Source organism: Pongo abelii, chromosome 19 (assembly GCF_028885655.2).
Source record: "Pongo abelii isolate AG06213 chromosome 19, NHGRI_mPonAbe1-v2.0_pri, whole genome shotgun sequence".
NCBI classification, from domain to species: Eukaryota; Metazoa; Chordata; class Mammalia; order Primates; family Hominidae; genus Pongo; species Pongo abelii.
The window spans coordinates 5,913,694-5,929,689 of NC_072004.2; the positions used below are offsets into that span (position 1 = coordinate 5,913,694).

Genomic DNA, 15,996 nt, shown 5'->3' on the forward strand with positions numbered 1-15,996 from the left:
CCCAGACTCCTGGGGGGTGGGGGGATACATTTCTCAGCAGTAAATGGACATATGATGGCAGCTTTGTGGGACCAATTGCTTTTGGGACAGGGATGGTATACAAGTGACTATGAAATAGTCCCAACTATGTGGAGAGAAGAGCTGAGGGGCAAGGAGTTGGAATGTGATTAGGAGTGACTCTGTTATCAGTCCTCCCTATCACTTCTTACTGGTCACCATCACTAGAAAGAAGGGCTTTGTCCTGACACTGAAATACTCCTGGCCGTGTTGACTCCCAAGCCCTTCTCAACTACTTCCTGGGTTCCTTCATGCACCTCCTTCCTCAACCTCCCTCCCTAGAGTCAGTAGTTGACTCTAGCAGCTACCCACACAGGGGCTGTATGGTGCTCCCCTGGGTGGGGAGGGGGGGGGCTTTGCAGGGCAGGTGCAGCGTGACATCGAGCACAGATGGCATGGATACCCAGCAGACTTTTCCTTTCTCTTCTTGAGTCACCCCCTTCCCTGGTGGCAGCCACATCAACTCTTCTGCTTGATTATTCTGTACCAATTATCTGCTGCTGCAGACGGACACTTCTCCTGAATAGCAGCTGCTGGGAAATGTCTGGCTTCCCAGAGGAGCTAGGCTTGAATTCCCCTGGGCTCAACTGGCTGTGAGCCTTTTGTGATCACCCACCTGAAGGCCTCATCTGTCAAATGGGCACATGAAGGCATCTATAGACTTATCAGTTTTAAGTGGGACAGTGGATACGAGAGGGCCAGGGCTGGCTTCATAGGTATGAGATCTGTGAAAGGCTCTGAATTCTGTGCTCAGAAGGGACCCGTACTGGTTTAATATCCTCCTTTTATCTCTTGAAATTCTTGATAATGTTTTAGAAAGGGGCTCCATTTTTATTTTAGGCCCTTCAAATTATGTAGCTAGTCATGGAGAGGGCTTTGCAAACCAAACAGCATTGCAAGACTGCACAGTGGGTTGCTGTTATAAATCATAACAACACACACATTCACATTCTGTAAAGGATATATATGTGAAGGGGGCTTTTCTGCAAGGCTGGGACTCTGAAGCAGCACAGAATTCGTCTCTCACTTACTGTATCCTCTTCCTGGGTTTAAGGATATTAAACCCAGGTGCCCCAAGACCTTCAGAGCATTCTGCCTTCACACGGATGGTGCAGACTCTGTTCTAATTCTGCACTTGGCCAGACATGGCTATGCAAACTGCAGCGAGTCTCTTCCAGCTCTGGGCGCCACCTGACTGACCCGCGTAAGGAGGGACTGTGACTGGTCCCCAGGCAAACGCTTTCCCTGCCGCCTGCACCTGTTGCAAGCCAGCTCCTCGGAGCCAGGCCAAGCAACTCTGCCCCTAGCGGGAGTCCGAGGCATGAAACTCCCTTTTAGGAAGACGGAGTAAGAGGCACCACCACCTGCTCCTGCTGCCTCTGCTGTCCTCAGCTTCTGGGAGCATCTTAGCAGCCAGCCCTGGGTGAGGACAGGGCCCACCGGTGCACCTGGCAGAGCAGGGTAGATGCTGTGACTTGGGGGCTTTGGGGGAACAGGGTGGGGCTCCTCACTGGGAAAAATCTTTAGGTTTGGATCCAGCCTTTATTTAAAGAGGGGGATTGTGTATAGACTTGTGTGACTGTTCAGCGTCTTTCCACCTCGGTGCGTGTGTGTGTGTGTGTGTGTGAGAGAGAGAGAGCCTGTGGGTCAATGCCCAGTATGCCCCTCTATCTGAGAGTGTGTCTGTTAGTAGACACCAGTGTGTGACATTGCTTCTGTGGGCGACTATGTCAAGGCGTGGGTTTGTCACTGTGTGCAGTGTGGAGCAGTATGATAAGCCGGCGGCCGACCCCCGAGTGTGTAGACGCGGGAGCTGGTGTCAGGGTATTTGTAGGGCTGCGATTCTGTGTAAATGTGTCTCAGATTGTGTGAGAGTGTGTGTGTTCCAGCAGGTGCTTGTTTCTGAGTGTGAATGTGTGTGAAGCTGTGACCGTCTGTCTCTAGCTCTTCATGGGACGGTGATCTGGTGTGTGTGTGTGTGTGTGTGTGTATTAGAGTGCACTCAAAACTGTGTGGCTGTGTGTGTACGTGTGCGCGCCTATCACAGTGGCCCAGTCTGCTTCTGGGTGAGTGGGGCAGAGCCCAGAGAGTGTGTGTGTGAGTGTGGGTGTCGGTGTCTCTGTCTGGGAAGCAGTGGTTCGGGATGTGTGTGTCAGGCAGTGTGCGGCTGTCGCTGTGAGTCTGCATCGGAGTGAGAGTGGCGGCGTGCTCTCCTCTGCGCGGCAGTGCCCCGTGTGTCTGTGGGTCTGTGTCTGGGTGTGAGCGTCATGGTGCGTATGTTAGAGCCCGTGGGGCCCCGATGAAAGGCTGTGGCTCTGGGTGACTGGTGTTTGTGTGCGTGTGTGTGTGTGTGTGTGTGTGTGTGTGTGTGTATCAGAGTGGGTGGCGGCGTCTCTGCTCGGCAGTGGCGCGTGTGGCCCGCCCCGCGCGCGTGTCTCGCGGGCCGGGGCAGGGCGTGGGCCCCCTCCGGCGGAGCCGCGACCCCTCCCCCGGGCGGCGGGAGGTGCGCACCGGCGCCTCTAGGACCCGGCGGCGGCCGGCCGCTGTCCCCGGGCCGCGCGAGTGAGCATGTGCAGAGCCCGGCGCCCGCTCGCCCGCCCGCCCGCTGCCCGCCCCGGCTCCGAGCCCGCCCGCCCGCCCCGCCGTTCAGCCCGGACGCCAGCAACCCCGGGGAGCCAGGCGGCGGCGCCCTGTGCCCGGGCGCGTGGGTCCGCTTGCCGCGGGCGGCCGGGGGCGTGCGGGCGCCGGGGCTCCTGGGCTCCGGGCACTGCGGGGGCTGCGGGCTCGGCGCCCGGGGGAGGCGGGCCGTGGGCGCGGGTGCGGGCGCCCCAGCTGGCCGTGATCGCGGGGTGAGTCCTGTCTCCCGGCGCTCCAGCCGGACCCCCGCGCGGGCTGCGAGCAGGGTGTTCCCCCTGCCGCGGGCAAACAAGTTTGTGCAGACGCGGCTGGGAGCGCGGCGGGGCGGCACCTGCTCCGGCTGCAGGGCGGGCTTGCCGGGGGCGCCTTCCCGGGGGCCCGGGGCGGCTCGGCCGGGGCAGGGGAGAGTGAGCGGGTGCGTGCGGGGGGTTGGCCGGGGGGCGCTCGGCGCGGCCGGGATGGGGCGGGGGTGCGCGAGGCGCCGCACGAGCCGCGTCCCCCTCCGGAGTCCTGAGAGCCCGTCCGTTTCCCGGGAGGGCGCTGCGGCTGGTCCCGGGGAGGGGGCGAGGGCAGGGTGTGGGGTGCGCACAGCTTCCCTCCTAGGCGGCGACGTTTACCCAGAAGCAGCTCCCTCTCGTTCCGCTACCAAGAGAGGCTTCCGGTCAGCGGAGGGTTTGCTCTTCTCTTGGTGAACTTGAACAGAGGCAGAGGCGAAAGCAAAACGTATGTATTTTGTCCAGAAAATTACCCAGTGTAGAGCTTTGCGTCTTCGTAGGTGTGGACGGAGACTCACGACTGAAGGTTGCTAAATTGCGTTTTTCTTGGCTACTCAGGAGCGTACCTGGCTGGGTCCCCTGCCTCCGGGTAACCTCGCTGGTTGTTTTCCTGAGCATTTGTGCGCCTGGGATGATGCCTGCTCTGCTGATCAGGAATGCGGGTGGGGAAGGGGACCGCTCTTCCTTCCGCTGAGCAGTGGGAAGGCTGATATAGGAGTTCTAGCCCCATAGCCCTGCACTGGGATCCAGCTGCTCCCCACACTGGCCCTGCCCCTGCAGCTCCCAAGATGGACAGATGCAGGACTCCGCTGTACTTTTCTAACATGAGATACCCCCATCCCTCTTGTTGCTGGAACAGCATGCTTAGGTTTCTGGAGGCACTTGGTTTATCCCACTCTGGGATCAGGAGTGGGGGCCTTTCTTTTTTCCTCTGATTTGCCTAGGTTGTCAGGCACAGAAAGTGAGGGTGGTGGGGAGTGAAAGTTAGAAGAGGCATAAAGCTGGCTTGCCCTGCGCTGTTTGCAATCACCCACTCCTGGTGGCTGCAGGTGCTGGGGAGAGAGCTAGGGGAGGTTTCCTTGGGCTATGGGAGAATGAGGTTTGTCTCTCTCAAGCATGTTCCCCACCCCCACACACTTAGATTGGCCCTCAGGAGATCCTCCGGGAAGGGGCCTCAACCGGCTGCCAGAGCTCAGGGTTTCTAGGAGGAAGAGCAGGAGCTCTCCCAGGCACGGGAGCTGAAGGAGGCTTGGCGGTGGTTGGGCTGGTGGCTGAGCCTGAGTGCCTCATCTTCCCTGCCAGAAGGCCCTTACCTGTGGCTGCATCCTCCAGGCCTCAGCGCCATTTCCACAGCTCCTCTGTAAAAATGCCTTCTTCTGGGGTGAGGGGATCCCTCTCTTCAGTGGGCATTGTGCCCCATGGGGTACTGCCCTGTGGCCTGTGGCATGTCTGGTTGGAAGTGAAGAGAAGCTGGGATAAGGCAGAAGGCCAGACTCCTGTCTCTTCCTCCTGTCTTCCTAACCGAGCAGAAGTGGATATTCAGTGCCACTAGTGGGTCTGCTGCTGAAAAAGCTTGAGCCTCCAACCTGATCCGTTCAGCCAGAGCACTGGGGGGTGAGTCACAGAGCTGGTTCCTTATGGCATCGGCCTGAGCAGGCGGCTCAGAGCCTCTGAATCCAGAGCCTCCAGGCCCTGATGGAACCCCTCCGAGCAGGGCCCCTTGGGAAGTGGTTTCTCATCACAGAAGCTCCAAGGTTGTACTCCCATCCAGCTCAGACCCCCATCAGCCTTGGTGAGACCAGCTCCCCGACTCTTTCTCTGGAGGTACAATGAAGTCAAGGCCAAGGAGTTTGGGGCAGCTCAGTGTTTAGACCTTCAGGGCCTTAGGCCTTAAAATGCAGGTGATAATCATATACACTAGCAGGGCCAGAGCTGGGTCCTAACATCCAGGGAATGAGGGAATGAATGTGGCTTTCCGCTCACCACCTTCTCCCTGGGCCACCTGGTCTGGCCTTCACATTCTTCCTTTAATCTCTCCTGATCATGGCTTTGACAACTGTGTTGACATATGGCCTGAAAAATTATCGGAAGTGTGCCACTTGGAGAATGTGGTCAGGGAGGAACTCTGCATATGCCCTGCCTCCTGGTGTGGGTGTGAGAAGTGGATGGAAGAATGGGCTGGATTCATTTCATCAGCTATAAAATACAGTGCACCTGCTGGTAGCTGTTAAGGCCCCTCCCCTCCACTTCGCTTCCCTTCCTTTGCTGCTGGAAGCCCCGGAGATGTCAGCTCCCTCCCAGAGGGTGGCTCCCTTGATATGAGGGGTCGAGAGTATTCTGAGGACAGGGATGTGCAGCAGGGTGTCTTGGGCTCTCTCCCATAGCCTGAGTGCCCAGTGGCAGCATCAAGTGGGGCAGTTCTGACTTTGGTTGGGCACTCCACTCACTTGTCCACCTGTATCCAACTCACTCTGTGGGGTTTCACACCTGTTTACCTTCCAGATTCTGAGATGGGCTTGAGACGACCCTTAAGCTTTCAGCACCAGGTGGAAGAAACACATGAATAAGTGAACAAAATAAGATTCTATAAAAGAGATAGCCCAGGCCGGGCGTGGTGGCTCACACCTGTAATCCCGGTGTTTTGGAAGCCAAGGTGGGCAGATCACCTGAGGTCAGGAGTTTGAAACCAGCCTGGCCAACATGGCGAAAGCCCATCTCTACTAAAAATACAAAAATTAGCTGGGCGTGGTGGTGTGCGCCTGTAATCCCAGCTGCTAGGGAGGCTGAGGCAGGAAAATCGCTTGAACTCAGGAGGCGGAGGTCGCGGTGAGCCAAGATCATGCCACTACATTCTAGCCTGGGCAACAGAGTGAGACTCCGTCTTGAAAAGTAAATAAAAATAAAAGAGCCCAGAGATAGGCTGGAAAAGGTTGCGACTGGCTGTTTCAAAAGTGAGAAAGGCTCCAAATCAGGCACCAGGAAAGGAAAAATGCCGGCCCCGGCGCTGGTGCTCTGTCTTTCTGTGTGGACCCAGCCCCCAGCATGGTGCTTGGAAGGATCTCTGTCCGTGGTATCGCACACACGAAGACCATGTGGCATGGCTGATGATGATATGCTCTTGGAATCAGAGCGATTTAGCAATAGCCGTTTGTATTTGTTCAAACGGCTTGTATTTGTTCATTTGGCCTTCTCTGTCTCAGATTCTGCATCTGTATAATGGGGATGATAATGATTTTGGCCTCACAGATGTGTGGGAAGATCACTCATTCATTTGTTCATCTGATCATTCATCCAATGCACTTGACAGTTGGTGAAAGTACCTTGAACTCTAATGTGGTATGTTACATTTTTTATTTATATGAACCCTAACAGTGGGTTAATTGAAGAGGTTTTCCTCCTTTGCGTGGAATGGAGTTTTGACCTATTATGTTTTATACCCTTTTAGCAACATTAAAATTTTGAATCTTTTTTCAAGCTCTGAAGTTCAAACTCTCAAGAGATTTGCTTCATCAAAGACAGGGATCCCACCCCATTTGCATTTCCCAGACCTTCTTCCCCCAAAGGGCCCAGCAGATTTTTGTTTAGTGGGTCTCTTGCTCTTTTTCTCAGTCTCCAAGACCCAGAGTTGTTAGGCCTGTGAGTAATGGCAGCATGGCCCTGAGCATTGAAGGATGTCCAGTCCAGCAGGCACTTATTTTCAGAGGCATTGCCTGTGCCCCACCCAGAGGTGGGCAGAGGCACTGACTGTGCCTTTAAGAGGCCCACAGGCTGGAAGAAGAGGTAGGGACATTAGTAGGGAACCCTGACTCAAGACCACACACCACCCAGGCACAGTTTGTAGCAGCATCCAGCCTTGCTGCTTAGTGCCTAGCACTGAGGAGTGGTTCTGCTCCAGAGATCAGGGAGGCTTCATGGAAGAGGTGGCATGGGAGCTGGACCTTGATGGCCTGAAGCATTTCAGAGCCATGCGATGGGGCACAAGCATCCCTGGCTGGTGGAAGGGCATGCGTGAGGGTGCTTGAGACCTCTCTCGCTAACCGGGTGATGCTCTGGTGGGATACAGGGCTTGCTTGTCAATCCCTGGGAAGCCATTACAGGCTATAGCATCATTAGCTCCTCATATTAGAAAGATCACTTTCTTAGATGGAAAGGGGACAGCCTTTTGGAGAGGGGATGGGGTACAGAAGCCAGGCGCTGTGCCTGAGCGGGGTAGGGGCAGGGGCAAGGGGAAAGTCACAGGAGGGGAATCCAGGAGCTGTGAGCCCAGCTGGAGGCTCCTGCATGTACTCTGCCCAGGTCCTGAAGCTGAGACCCCCTGGCTGCCAGTCATTGAGGCTGAGGCTTCGAGCTTCTAGGACCCAGATGCCCATCACCTTCTTATCTGGAGAGCAACATTCTGGGCCCTATTCTTGTTGTTGGGGCTCCTGCCCTGCAAAGAGCAGGCAGCTCCGAGTCCCAAGAGGTTTGCAGCCCTTGCTGCAGCTGCCACAGTAGCTGATATCCTTCTGGGGATGTCTGGTGTCATTTTCCCTTCAGTTGCCACTGCCTGTTCTCTGTGACCGGGGGTCGCGCGGAGGTTGAGTCATCTGACTGAACCCCAGTGGCCACTGGCTGCACCTGAGCCAGCTCTGAGTTCTATCTTGCAACCCCCAGCCCCAGGGACTGCCTCCTCTCCTCTCCCTGCTGCCACCCCTCAGTCTCTGGACCCCTAGCCTGGCTGAGAAGTGGCCACCTGACCAACCCAAGCCACCCATCATTCAGGCTGGGCAGTTGCTGCTCCCTCGGTCCCAGATAACAACAAAGTAATAGACAAAAGCTCAGGTTGTCTGAATACCCAGGTGCTCTGGGCTCCTGCTCCCTCCCTGAGACTTCCAGAAGCCCATTTGTTCGATTACTCTCTTCTCATGCTTGACAGGGAACTAAGGATCTCCCTCCCCAGGCCCTGCTCTTCTGTAGGGTGACCCCAGGATAGGGCAGTGGGTGTGCACCTTTGTCTAGCCCTGGTGTGCCCCCTCTACCCCCAAAAATGCCAAGCCCCAGGCAGGGATAGAACCCCCCTAGCCTCCCCCTGAAGCACTCTGCAGGGTTCCAAGATGGGAGGTGCCCACAGGAAGCACACCTTGGGGAAAAATTCTCCAGACTTTCAGAGGGGAGGGGCCCCAGGCTGCCTCCCAGTCCCAGTGGGCTGGGGCGGGAACACTCACCGACAAGGCACTGTCTGGAAGGCTTGGCTGGGGAGACACCATGTGTGGCATCATCTCTAGGAGCTTTGGCCCAGCATGACTTCAAAAAGGTGCTGACGGAGGCGCACTAAACTCCTCTCAAGAATAAATCTTTCCTTGTGTGAAGCCGGAGCTGGGATGGGGAGACAGATAGGAAGCTTAGTGGGCATAATGTAGGCCCTTGGGAGCAGGTGGCCTGGTCTGAGTGCTGGCCCTGAGCTGTCTGGCTTTAGGCAGTGTGTGTCACCTGGCTCAGCTTCAGAGACCTCAGTGCTCAAATGGGGAATGCGGGGCCTTTGCTTGGTGGGTTGTCTGGAGGAAATGAGATGGTGCAGGTAAAGTGAACAGCCCAGTTCAACCTACTCACACTGCAAATGCTTCATAAATGGTGGCACTGACAAATAAAGCAATTGCTAACAGCAGTCTCAGCATGGGGATCAGCTGCGAGCAAGAGTGGGATCCTGGGTGCACTCCAGGGACTGTGGGGGCTCAGAGCTGGGGAGAGGCCTCTTGAGTCTGACTTCACCAGTGGCACAGCTACTACAGGCCTGTCCTCCAGCTTTTCCTTGCTTGCCTCTTTTGCATTCATAATCAATCCATGCCGCAGTCCATAGGGAACAGAGTAACAGAGGTTTCACGTCCACTCCCTAATTCGATCCCATAAAGCACATTTACCCCCATTTAACGGACGATGAGCCTGAGGCCCTGCCCTATGCAATGCTTTGCTCGAGGCAGGTTTACTGTCAGGGACAGCCTGCTGCCTTTCGGGTGTAGTGGGTATAGCTGATAGCCTCCCAGGCCCTATGCAGATGAGCAGTGGCTAGCATTCTGCCCCCGACCCCAGGTGTTGGCCGGTTCTGCTGTCTGACTTACCTCGTGGCTTGGCTGTGAGCCCTTGTACAGATGTTCCAAGTTTCCCAGCCCACCCCCAGGCGTCTTTTGGGTTCATTCACTCAACAAACATTTACCATCACTGCCCTGCTAGCTGGGAACATGGAGATAAACCAGGTGTGATCTGTGCCCCGGAGGGGGGCTGCCAGCCTTGAGGAGAGACAGTGTGATGTGATGTTGGCTATAAAGTGTGGTGGAAGTCCAGGGCAGGGTGACAAGTTCCTGCAAGTTCCCGATGTTTTTTTTTTTTTTTTTTTTTTTTGAGACAGAGTCTTGCTCTGTCACCAGGCTAGAGTGCAGTGGCGTGATCTTGGCTCACTGCAACCTCCTCCTCCCGGGTTCAAGCATTTCTCCTGCCTTAGCCTCCTGAGTAGCTGGGATTACAGGTGCATGCCACCATGTCCAGCTAATTTTTGTATTTTTAGTAGAGACAGGGTTTCACCATGTTGGCCAGGATGGTCTCCATCTCTTGACGTTGTGATCCGCCTGCCTCGGCCTCCCAAGGTGCTGGGATTACAGGTGTGAGCCACCATGCCCGGTCTTTTATTTCTCCCTACCAGTCTACCCGCAATGAGTTTTCCAGGCTAGGAATCTGCTTTGTGATTTTAAAAGCTGGGAGTGCAGCCTGCTTCATAGAAGACCTGGGCCATGGAAATCTGGCCTGTGTGTGGCTGTCTGTTGTGTCCACATCAGCACTCACCTCCCCAGACCAGGGAAACCCCTTCTGGGAAGGGGGAGCGCCAGAAAATACTTTGGAGGACCTGGGACCCTGTGTGAGATGGATTGAATCCTGATTCATCAGCTCTGACCACTCCCCACCCCAGCCCTACTTGTATTGTGTATCCAAATCCTATCTAGAAAGTCTATACGGAATTCACCAGTATACCCTGCCTTCAAAATTCCAAACTGTTGAGCTCCTGCCTGCCTTTCTGCTCCATCTCATCAGAAACCTTTTCACAGCAGGAGTGCTACCCTCTTCCCTTCAGTTATACAGGATTAATGTGATCCCTAGTTTGTAACCGGAGCCCCTTTGTGAGCAGAACTGGAGACCCCTCCTCATAGAATTACATCATAGAAAGGATGACATAAAGCTCAGCCCAGGCACTCTTGTTAACTCCATGCGTCTGAAAGCCCTCAGCTCCGTTAAGCTGTGTTCCTGGACCTCCTGGGGGCCTGTGCCTATGCACTGCTCCATCTCTCCCACGTTTCAGGCTTCATCCGTGGCTTTGGGTAAGTGGAATTTCAGATTTCACTGCCCTGACTCCATAGGAGCAGGTTTCTGATGTCAGGATTTGCGTATCAATTTATCTGTGTTCTCGTTCGTTTTTAAGATGTATTCATAGACAAAGATCACTGAGCATCCACACTCCCAGGCCTTATGCTGGGGCTGGGGTTAGGAAAATGAATGAGGCATGGCCTCTAGCCCTAAGTAGATTACAGACTTTGGAGAGTAACCGACAAGTAGATGGACAGTTCATGGATTACAGACTTTGGAGGGTAACCGACAAGTAGATGGACAGTTCTGATCAACCCCGGGATGGTGAGTGCTGGGCTGAGGGTCAGCAGGGGCTGTGGAAAGACTGAGGAATCTTCAGGGAAGCTTTCTCTGAGGAACAGTATCTGGCCTGAGCCTTGGAGGATACACGGGGATTTGAAAAGTGAAGAGGAAGGAAACAGCATAAATAAAGGGTAGCTTGTGCAAAGGCACTGAGGCAGATGTGCTGTGCTTCCCAGTGGCTCTGCTGGAATGTGGAGTGAGTGTGTGTGTGCATGCATGCGTGTGCATGTGAGATGGGGAAGCCAAAGGAAGACACCTGGCAAGAGATGAGGCTGGATGGGCTGGATCACGAAGGGGCCCTTGTATGTCATGCTAAGGAGCTTAGAGTTGATCCAGTAGCCACAGGGAGCTGTTGAACGGGGTTTTAAGCAGGGACGCGCCATGATCAGATTTGCGTGTTAGGAGGATCACCCTGGCAGCCTTGTGGAAGATGGATTGGAGGGTCCAAAGCTGGAGGCAGAGAGATCAGTCAGGATTTCTTGGGATTTTCTCTGTGGTTTTACAAATCTGATGAGGCTGTCTGGGGTGGGCCTGGCAGACATATCAGCCTAGAAAATAGAAGCTCTGGAGAACCGTCTGCAATTTCCCAACCCAGAATTTAATTCCACCTTCATTTGCTGATTACTGAGTCTGCTACCTCCGCCCCAGCCTAAAGGACCAGCCGACCCACATTTCCAGATCTCTGCTCTCCCCGAGGACCTCGGAACCTGGCGGCCCTCACCATTTAATCAGAGAGGGTCATGCCTATCTGGGGTCTTTGTCCGAAGCCTCCAAGCTTTCCGGGGGCCTGGAATGCCAGCCCAAACATTGTCCTTCCTCTCACACCCGCTGTCTGTCCCTGGTGCACAGAGCAGCCATTGAGTGGCTGTACAGGCCTGGTGGGGGGCCTGGACCAAGTTAGTTACGGGAAGTGGCTTAGTCACGCTTCTAGGGGCCTTTTTTTCTGGGATAAGCCTGTCCTTGTGCTAAGGGCTTCGCTCACACAGCAGCCCAGGTCGTGGCAGCTGCAAAACCCTCTGCCAACCCCAACAGCACACTTCAGAGGTGCTGCCGATGGGAACCGAAACCCAGAGTGACAGCTGAGTCCTGGGGAGTGGAGAGACCCATGGAAGGCAGATCAGAGAGCCTTCTGCCTTCTCTGCTCTGGGTGCTCAGCCTCTGTTTGCAGGTGCACGGCTCAGGCGCTACCCTGGTCCTTTGATTCTGGCCTCTGGAGTCCAGGAGGCCTGGGAAGGCTACGCAAGCCCCTCCCTCCCCTGGGCCCCATCCTGTGTGAAAGCCAATGACCAGCCTGTGTAGAAGCTCCTTCCAACCCAGGCTCACAGTTCCAGTGCTCCCCTGGGAGTCAGCTGATTGCATGCATATATCAAGCATCTGCAGCATAGTCCTTCCTGGGCTAGGTGCATTTATATGTGGTAGTGTCTCATTGCAGGCTGGGCCAGGTAGTCATTGAGAGTCCAGGCTCTGAACACAGACTCTTCAAAACCTTGGCTCTCCTGTTTACCAGCTGTGTGGCTTGGGGAAAACTAGCTAATATGCCTTCTTTTGCCAGTTTCCTTATCTGTGTAACAGGGATATGATATCTCTACCTTGTTGGATTGGTTTTAGGGTTAAGTGAGATAATATGTAAAATGTTTAGCTGAGTGCTTGACACACAGGAAGGGCTGAGGAAAGAGCCCCTGCTGCTGTTCCTCCTCCCCCTTATTGATATTGCTATCATCACTGACTCCTCATTAATCCTCAAGCGGAGAGCTCTTATCCCCATTTTATAGATGGGGAAGCTGAGGCCCAGCAAGGTTAAGCAACCTACCCAGTGTCACACAGCTGGCCAGTAACAGAGCTGGGATTTAAACCTGGCTTTGTCCAGTGCTCCTGCAACACAGCTGGTCCTTGGATAAAGCAAGCACAGGGTGAGGGGTGTCCCAGCCTGGGAGTGCCGGGTAGTGGACCCGCCTATTACATCTCGGTGCTCTTTCTCCACCTTCCAGATTTCTGCGCCAGGAGATGAGGGTCGGTAGAGTCCTGGAATGGAGATGTCCTTGACACCTGGGCAGAGGCTGCAGCTGCAGGACCCTGTGGCCACTGGAGATAAGTAATGGTGCCATTTGAACACCTACTGGAAACGGGGCAGGAACAGTGAGTGACCCCAGGCGAGCACAGGCAGATGCCAGGAGCCAGGATGCAAGGATGACACCTCCGGAGGCTCTGGCCTCCCTCCCACCTGGGCGTTAGGAGCCATCCCGGGGCTCCAGCCAGGAGCCCTGCTGCCCAGGGGCATGGCCAAACCTTTCTTCCGACTCCAGAAGTTTCTCCGCCGAACACAGTTCCTGCTGTTCTTCCTCACGGCTGCCTACCTGATGACCGGCAGCCTGCTGCTGCTGCAGCGAGCCCGTGTGGCCCTCCCACAGGGCCCCCGGGCGCCTGGCCCCCTGCAGACCTTGCCAGTGGCTGCCGTGGCGCTGGGCGTGGGCTTGCTGGACAGCAGAGCCCTGCACGACCCTCGAGTCAGCCCAGAGCTGCTGCTGGGTGTGGACATGCTGCAGAGCCCCCTGACCCGGCCCCGGCCCGGCCCCCGCTGGCTCCGGAGCCGCAACTCGGAGCTGCGTCAGTTGCGTCGCCGCTGGTTCCACCACTTCATGAGTGACTCCCAGGGACCGCCCGCCCTGGGCCCTGAGGCTCCCAGGCCCGCCATCCACAGCCGAGGTAGGCGCTCAGCTGCATTTGGGGGAGCTGTTCCCAGGACCCCCATTCAGGGTCACAGGTTTGGTGTCCCCTTTCTCTCTGCAGGCCCATGGCCTACACCGCTAGATGGTTCTTTCCTTCTGCTCTACAGGACAGGAAGGGGCCTGCAATGTGAAGTCCTTCAGGGTTTTGCTCACTCACCAGCTGGAATTCCACATGGCTCAAGGCTGAGATGTTGTGAGCAGGTCACTTAGCGCTCCGGCTTTGGGTCCAGACAGACATTGGCTGGAATCCTGGCCAACAATTTTTTTTTTTTCAATCTCAGAGACACTAGTAGGACAAGTTTCATTGAAAATATGAAAATAGGTTGGGCGCAGTGGCTCATGCCTGTAATCCCAGCACTTTGGGAGGCCGAGGCGGGCAGATCACTTGAGGTCAGGAGTTCGAGACCAGCCTGGCCAACATGGTGAAACCCCATCTCTGCTAAAAATATAAAAATTAGCCGGGTGTGGTGGCGCATGCCTGTAACACGAGCTGCTCGAGAGGCTGAGGTACCAGAATTGCTGGAATCTGGGAAGCAGAGGTTACCATGAGCGGAGATCAGGCCACCGCACTCCAGCCTGGGAAGGAGACTCTGTCTCAAAAAAAAAAAAAAAAATTAGACATGTCACTTAATGTCACCAGGTCTGTCTGAAATGGAGCTAAAGATGCCACTCCTGGGCTATTGTGACGAGCAAATGTGATAACACAGAGGAGTGGGTCACAAAGTGGGGTCCCTGACCAGCAGCATCAGCTCCCCCTGGTATCTTGTCACAGTGCAAATTCTCAGATTCTCCCGGAGTTGCCAAGTCAGGAACTCTGGGGTAGGGGCCAGCAGGCTTTGTATTTAACGCTCTCTCCAGGTGAGTCTGATGCATGCCTAAGCTGAGAACTCCCAGGACAGAGTCCCCACTATATTATTTGGCACTCTAACTGGCAGCTATTATGATTTAATAAAAGCAGCTAACGCATATGGGATTTCCTATGCACCTGTAAGTCTGCTGTTTACAGGTATTATTATTATATCACAATTTTACAGGTAAAGAAACCAAGGCATGGAGAAGTTAAGTCAATTGCCAAGGTTATTCTCTTAGTGTGGGTTCCCTAGAAGCAAACCCTGAAACCAGGATTCACATGCATCCAGTATATTTGGGATGTGATCCCAGGGAACACTAGTGGGGGCGTGGGACAGGGAAGGGAAGGCAGCCAGTGAAGGGTGTGTTATCAAGCAGGTTACAAACGGGCAACCGGGCTTAATCCGGCTGGAGGCTCAGTGCCAGAGCAGAATACACATCTCAGAGGACCCGCTGGAAGTGGCAGGCCTGGGAGACATGGAAGGGAACGCCGCAGGGTCTACCATCGTCACACTGCTGGATGCCAGCGTGGGGACAGTCTGGCTCCGGGTTGGAGCTGTTTATGCTGAATTATGCAGACTCTCTCTGCAGGGCGCAGCAAATGTGCCTGGTGCTTGGGGAGCTCCCAGTAAGCGTGGAAGTTGTTGTTGGAGGGTGGCTGAGCTCAATCAGCTTCTCAGCATCCCTGTCACCACCTCATTGGGCCCTGCACCCGAAGTCACAAGAGGAACTGCTCTCTGGACTGTAATAAGTGTGGTCAGAGCATAGTGTACTGTGGAGGAGTACAGTGGAGGAGCACTGGGGCCTGGGTTAGGGAGGGCCACGAGTGCCAGGCCTGGGAGTTTGGCTTTATTTTGATCATGATGAGAAGGTTCTGCGGAAGAGAACAGAGCCCGAGCTGTCCTTACTTTAGGAGACTGACTGGTAGCCCAGTCAAATAAAGACTGGAGGGCTGTGGGTTCATGTCGCTGTGGAAGGAAGTTCCTTCAGGAATCATTCAGGCCATAGCACTTGCTGTAGGATTTCTCAGCAAGGCTCGTGTGTCAGAAGGGAGAAATGAGGAGCTGATGCTTCAGCTCGTTTGACGCAGGCATGATTTCTGCAAACTCTCCGCAACACACCAGAAGACTGGGTCTCTGTGCAGGTTTTATCAGTGAAACTTATTTAGATTAAAGTGTACATGACCGGCAGGAGTCAACGTTACTTGAGAGGAAGCGATGTAAAATGCACATGTTTTGAAAATAGACCTGTGTATTGCCACTTATTGGGCCTGTGACCTTGGGCACAGTGGGCTCAATTCCTCTCTTCATTGCCTTCATTCCACACTTACTGATGAGCCACCAGATGAGTCTTCACGTGTGCACCTCACTGTGCCCTGGAGGAGCTCAGTCTGGCGATAGAGTCAGATATGCACCCAAATAATTTCTACAAAGCATGGCCGAGGTCTGCTAGAGGCACTTGCAAAGTGGGCTGTGGATTCAGTGAGAAGTGGACTTTATAACTGACCAGCAGCCTCCCAAAGTGCTAGGATTACAGGCGTGAGCCACCACGTCCGGCCGAGGCGGGTGGATCACCTGAGACTAGGAGTTTGAGACCAGCCTGGCCAACATGGTGAAACCCTGTCTCTACTAAAAATACAAAAATTAGCCAGGCGTGGTGGCACATGCCTGTAATTCCAGCTACTTGGGAGGCTGAGGCAGGAGAATCGCTTGAACCTGGGAGGCAGAGGTTGCAGTGAGCCGAGATCGCGCCACTGCACTCCAGCCTGGGTGACAGAGCAA

At 54.9% G+C, this 15,996-nt stretch overlaps 1 protein-coding gene across 7 annotated transcripts in view; it reads left to right on the top strand.

Annotated features, from left to right (window-relative positions):
* Positions 1 to 1,387: 1,387 nt before the first annotated feature.
* Positions 1,388 to 15,996, top strand: part of WSCD1 (WSC domain containing 1) — a 55,942-nt gene continuing 41,333 nt past the window's right edge. For 2 of the 7 annotated variants that reach the window (XM_054536067.2, XM_054536070.2), the window contains exons 1-2: positions 9,350 to 10,312; positions 12,629 to 13,343. In XM_054536067.2, coding sequence (XP_054392042.2) covers positions 12,917 to 13,343 — 427 coding nt within the window. In that variant the 5' untranslated portion in view covers positions 9,350 to 10,312; positions 12,629 to 12,916. The other 5 variants (XM_002826915.5, XM_054536068.2, XM_054536069.2 and 2 more) reach the window with 5 other exon arrangements.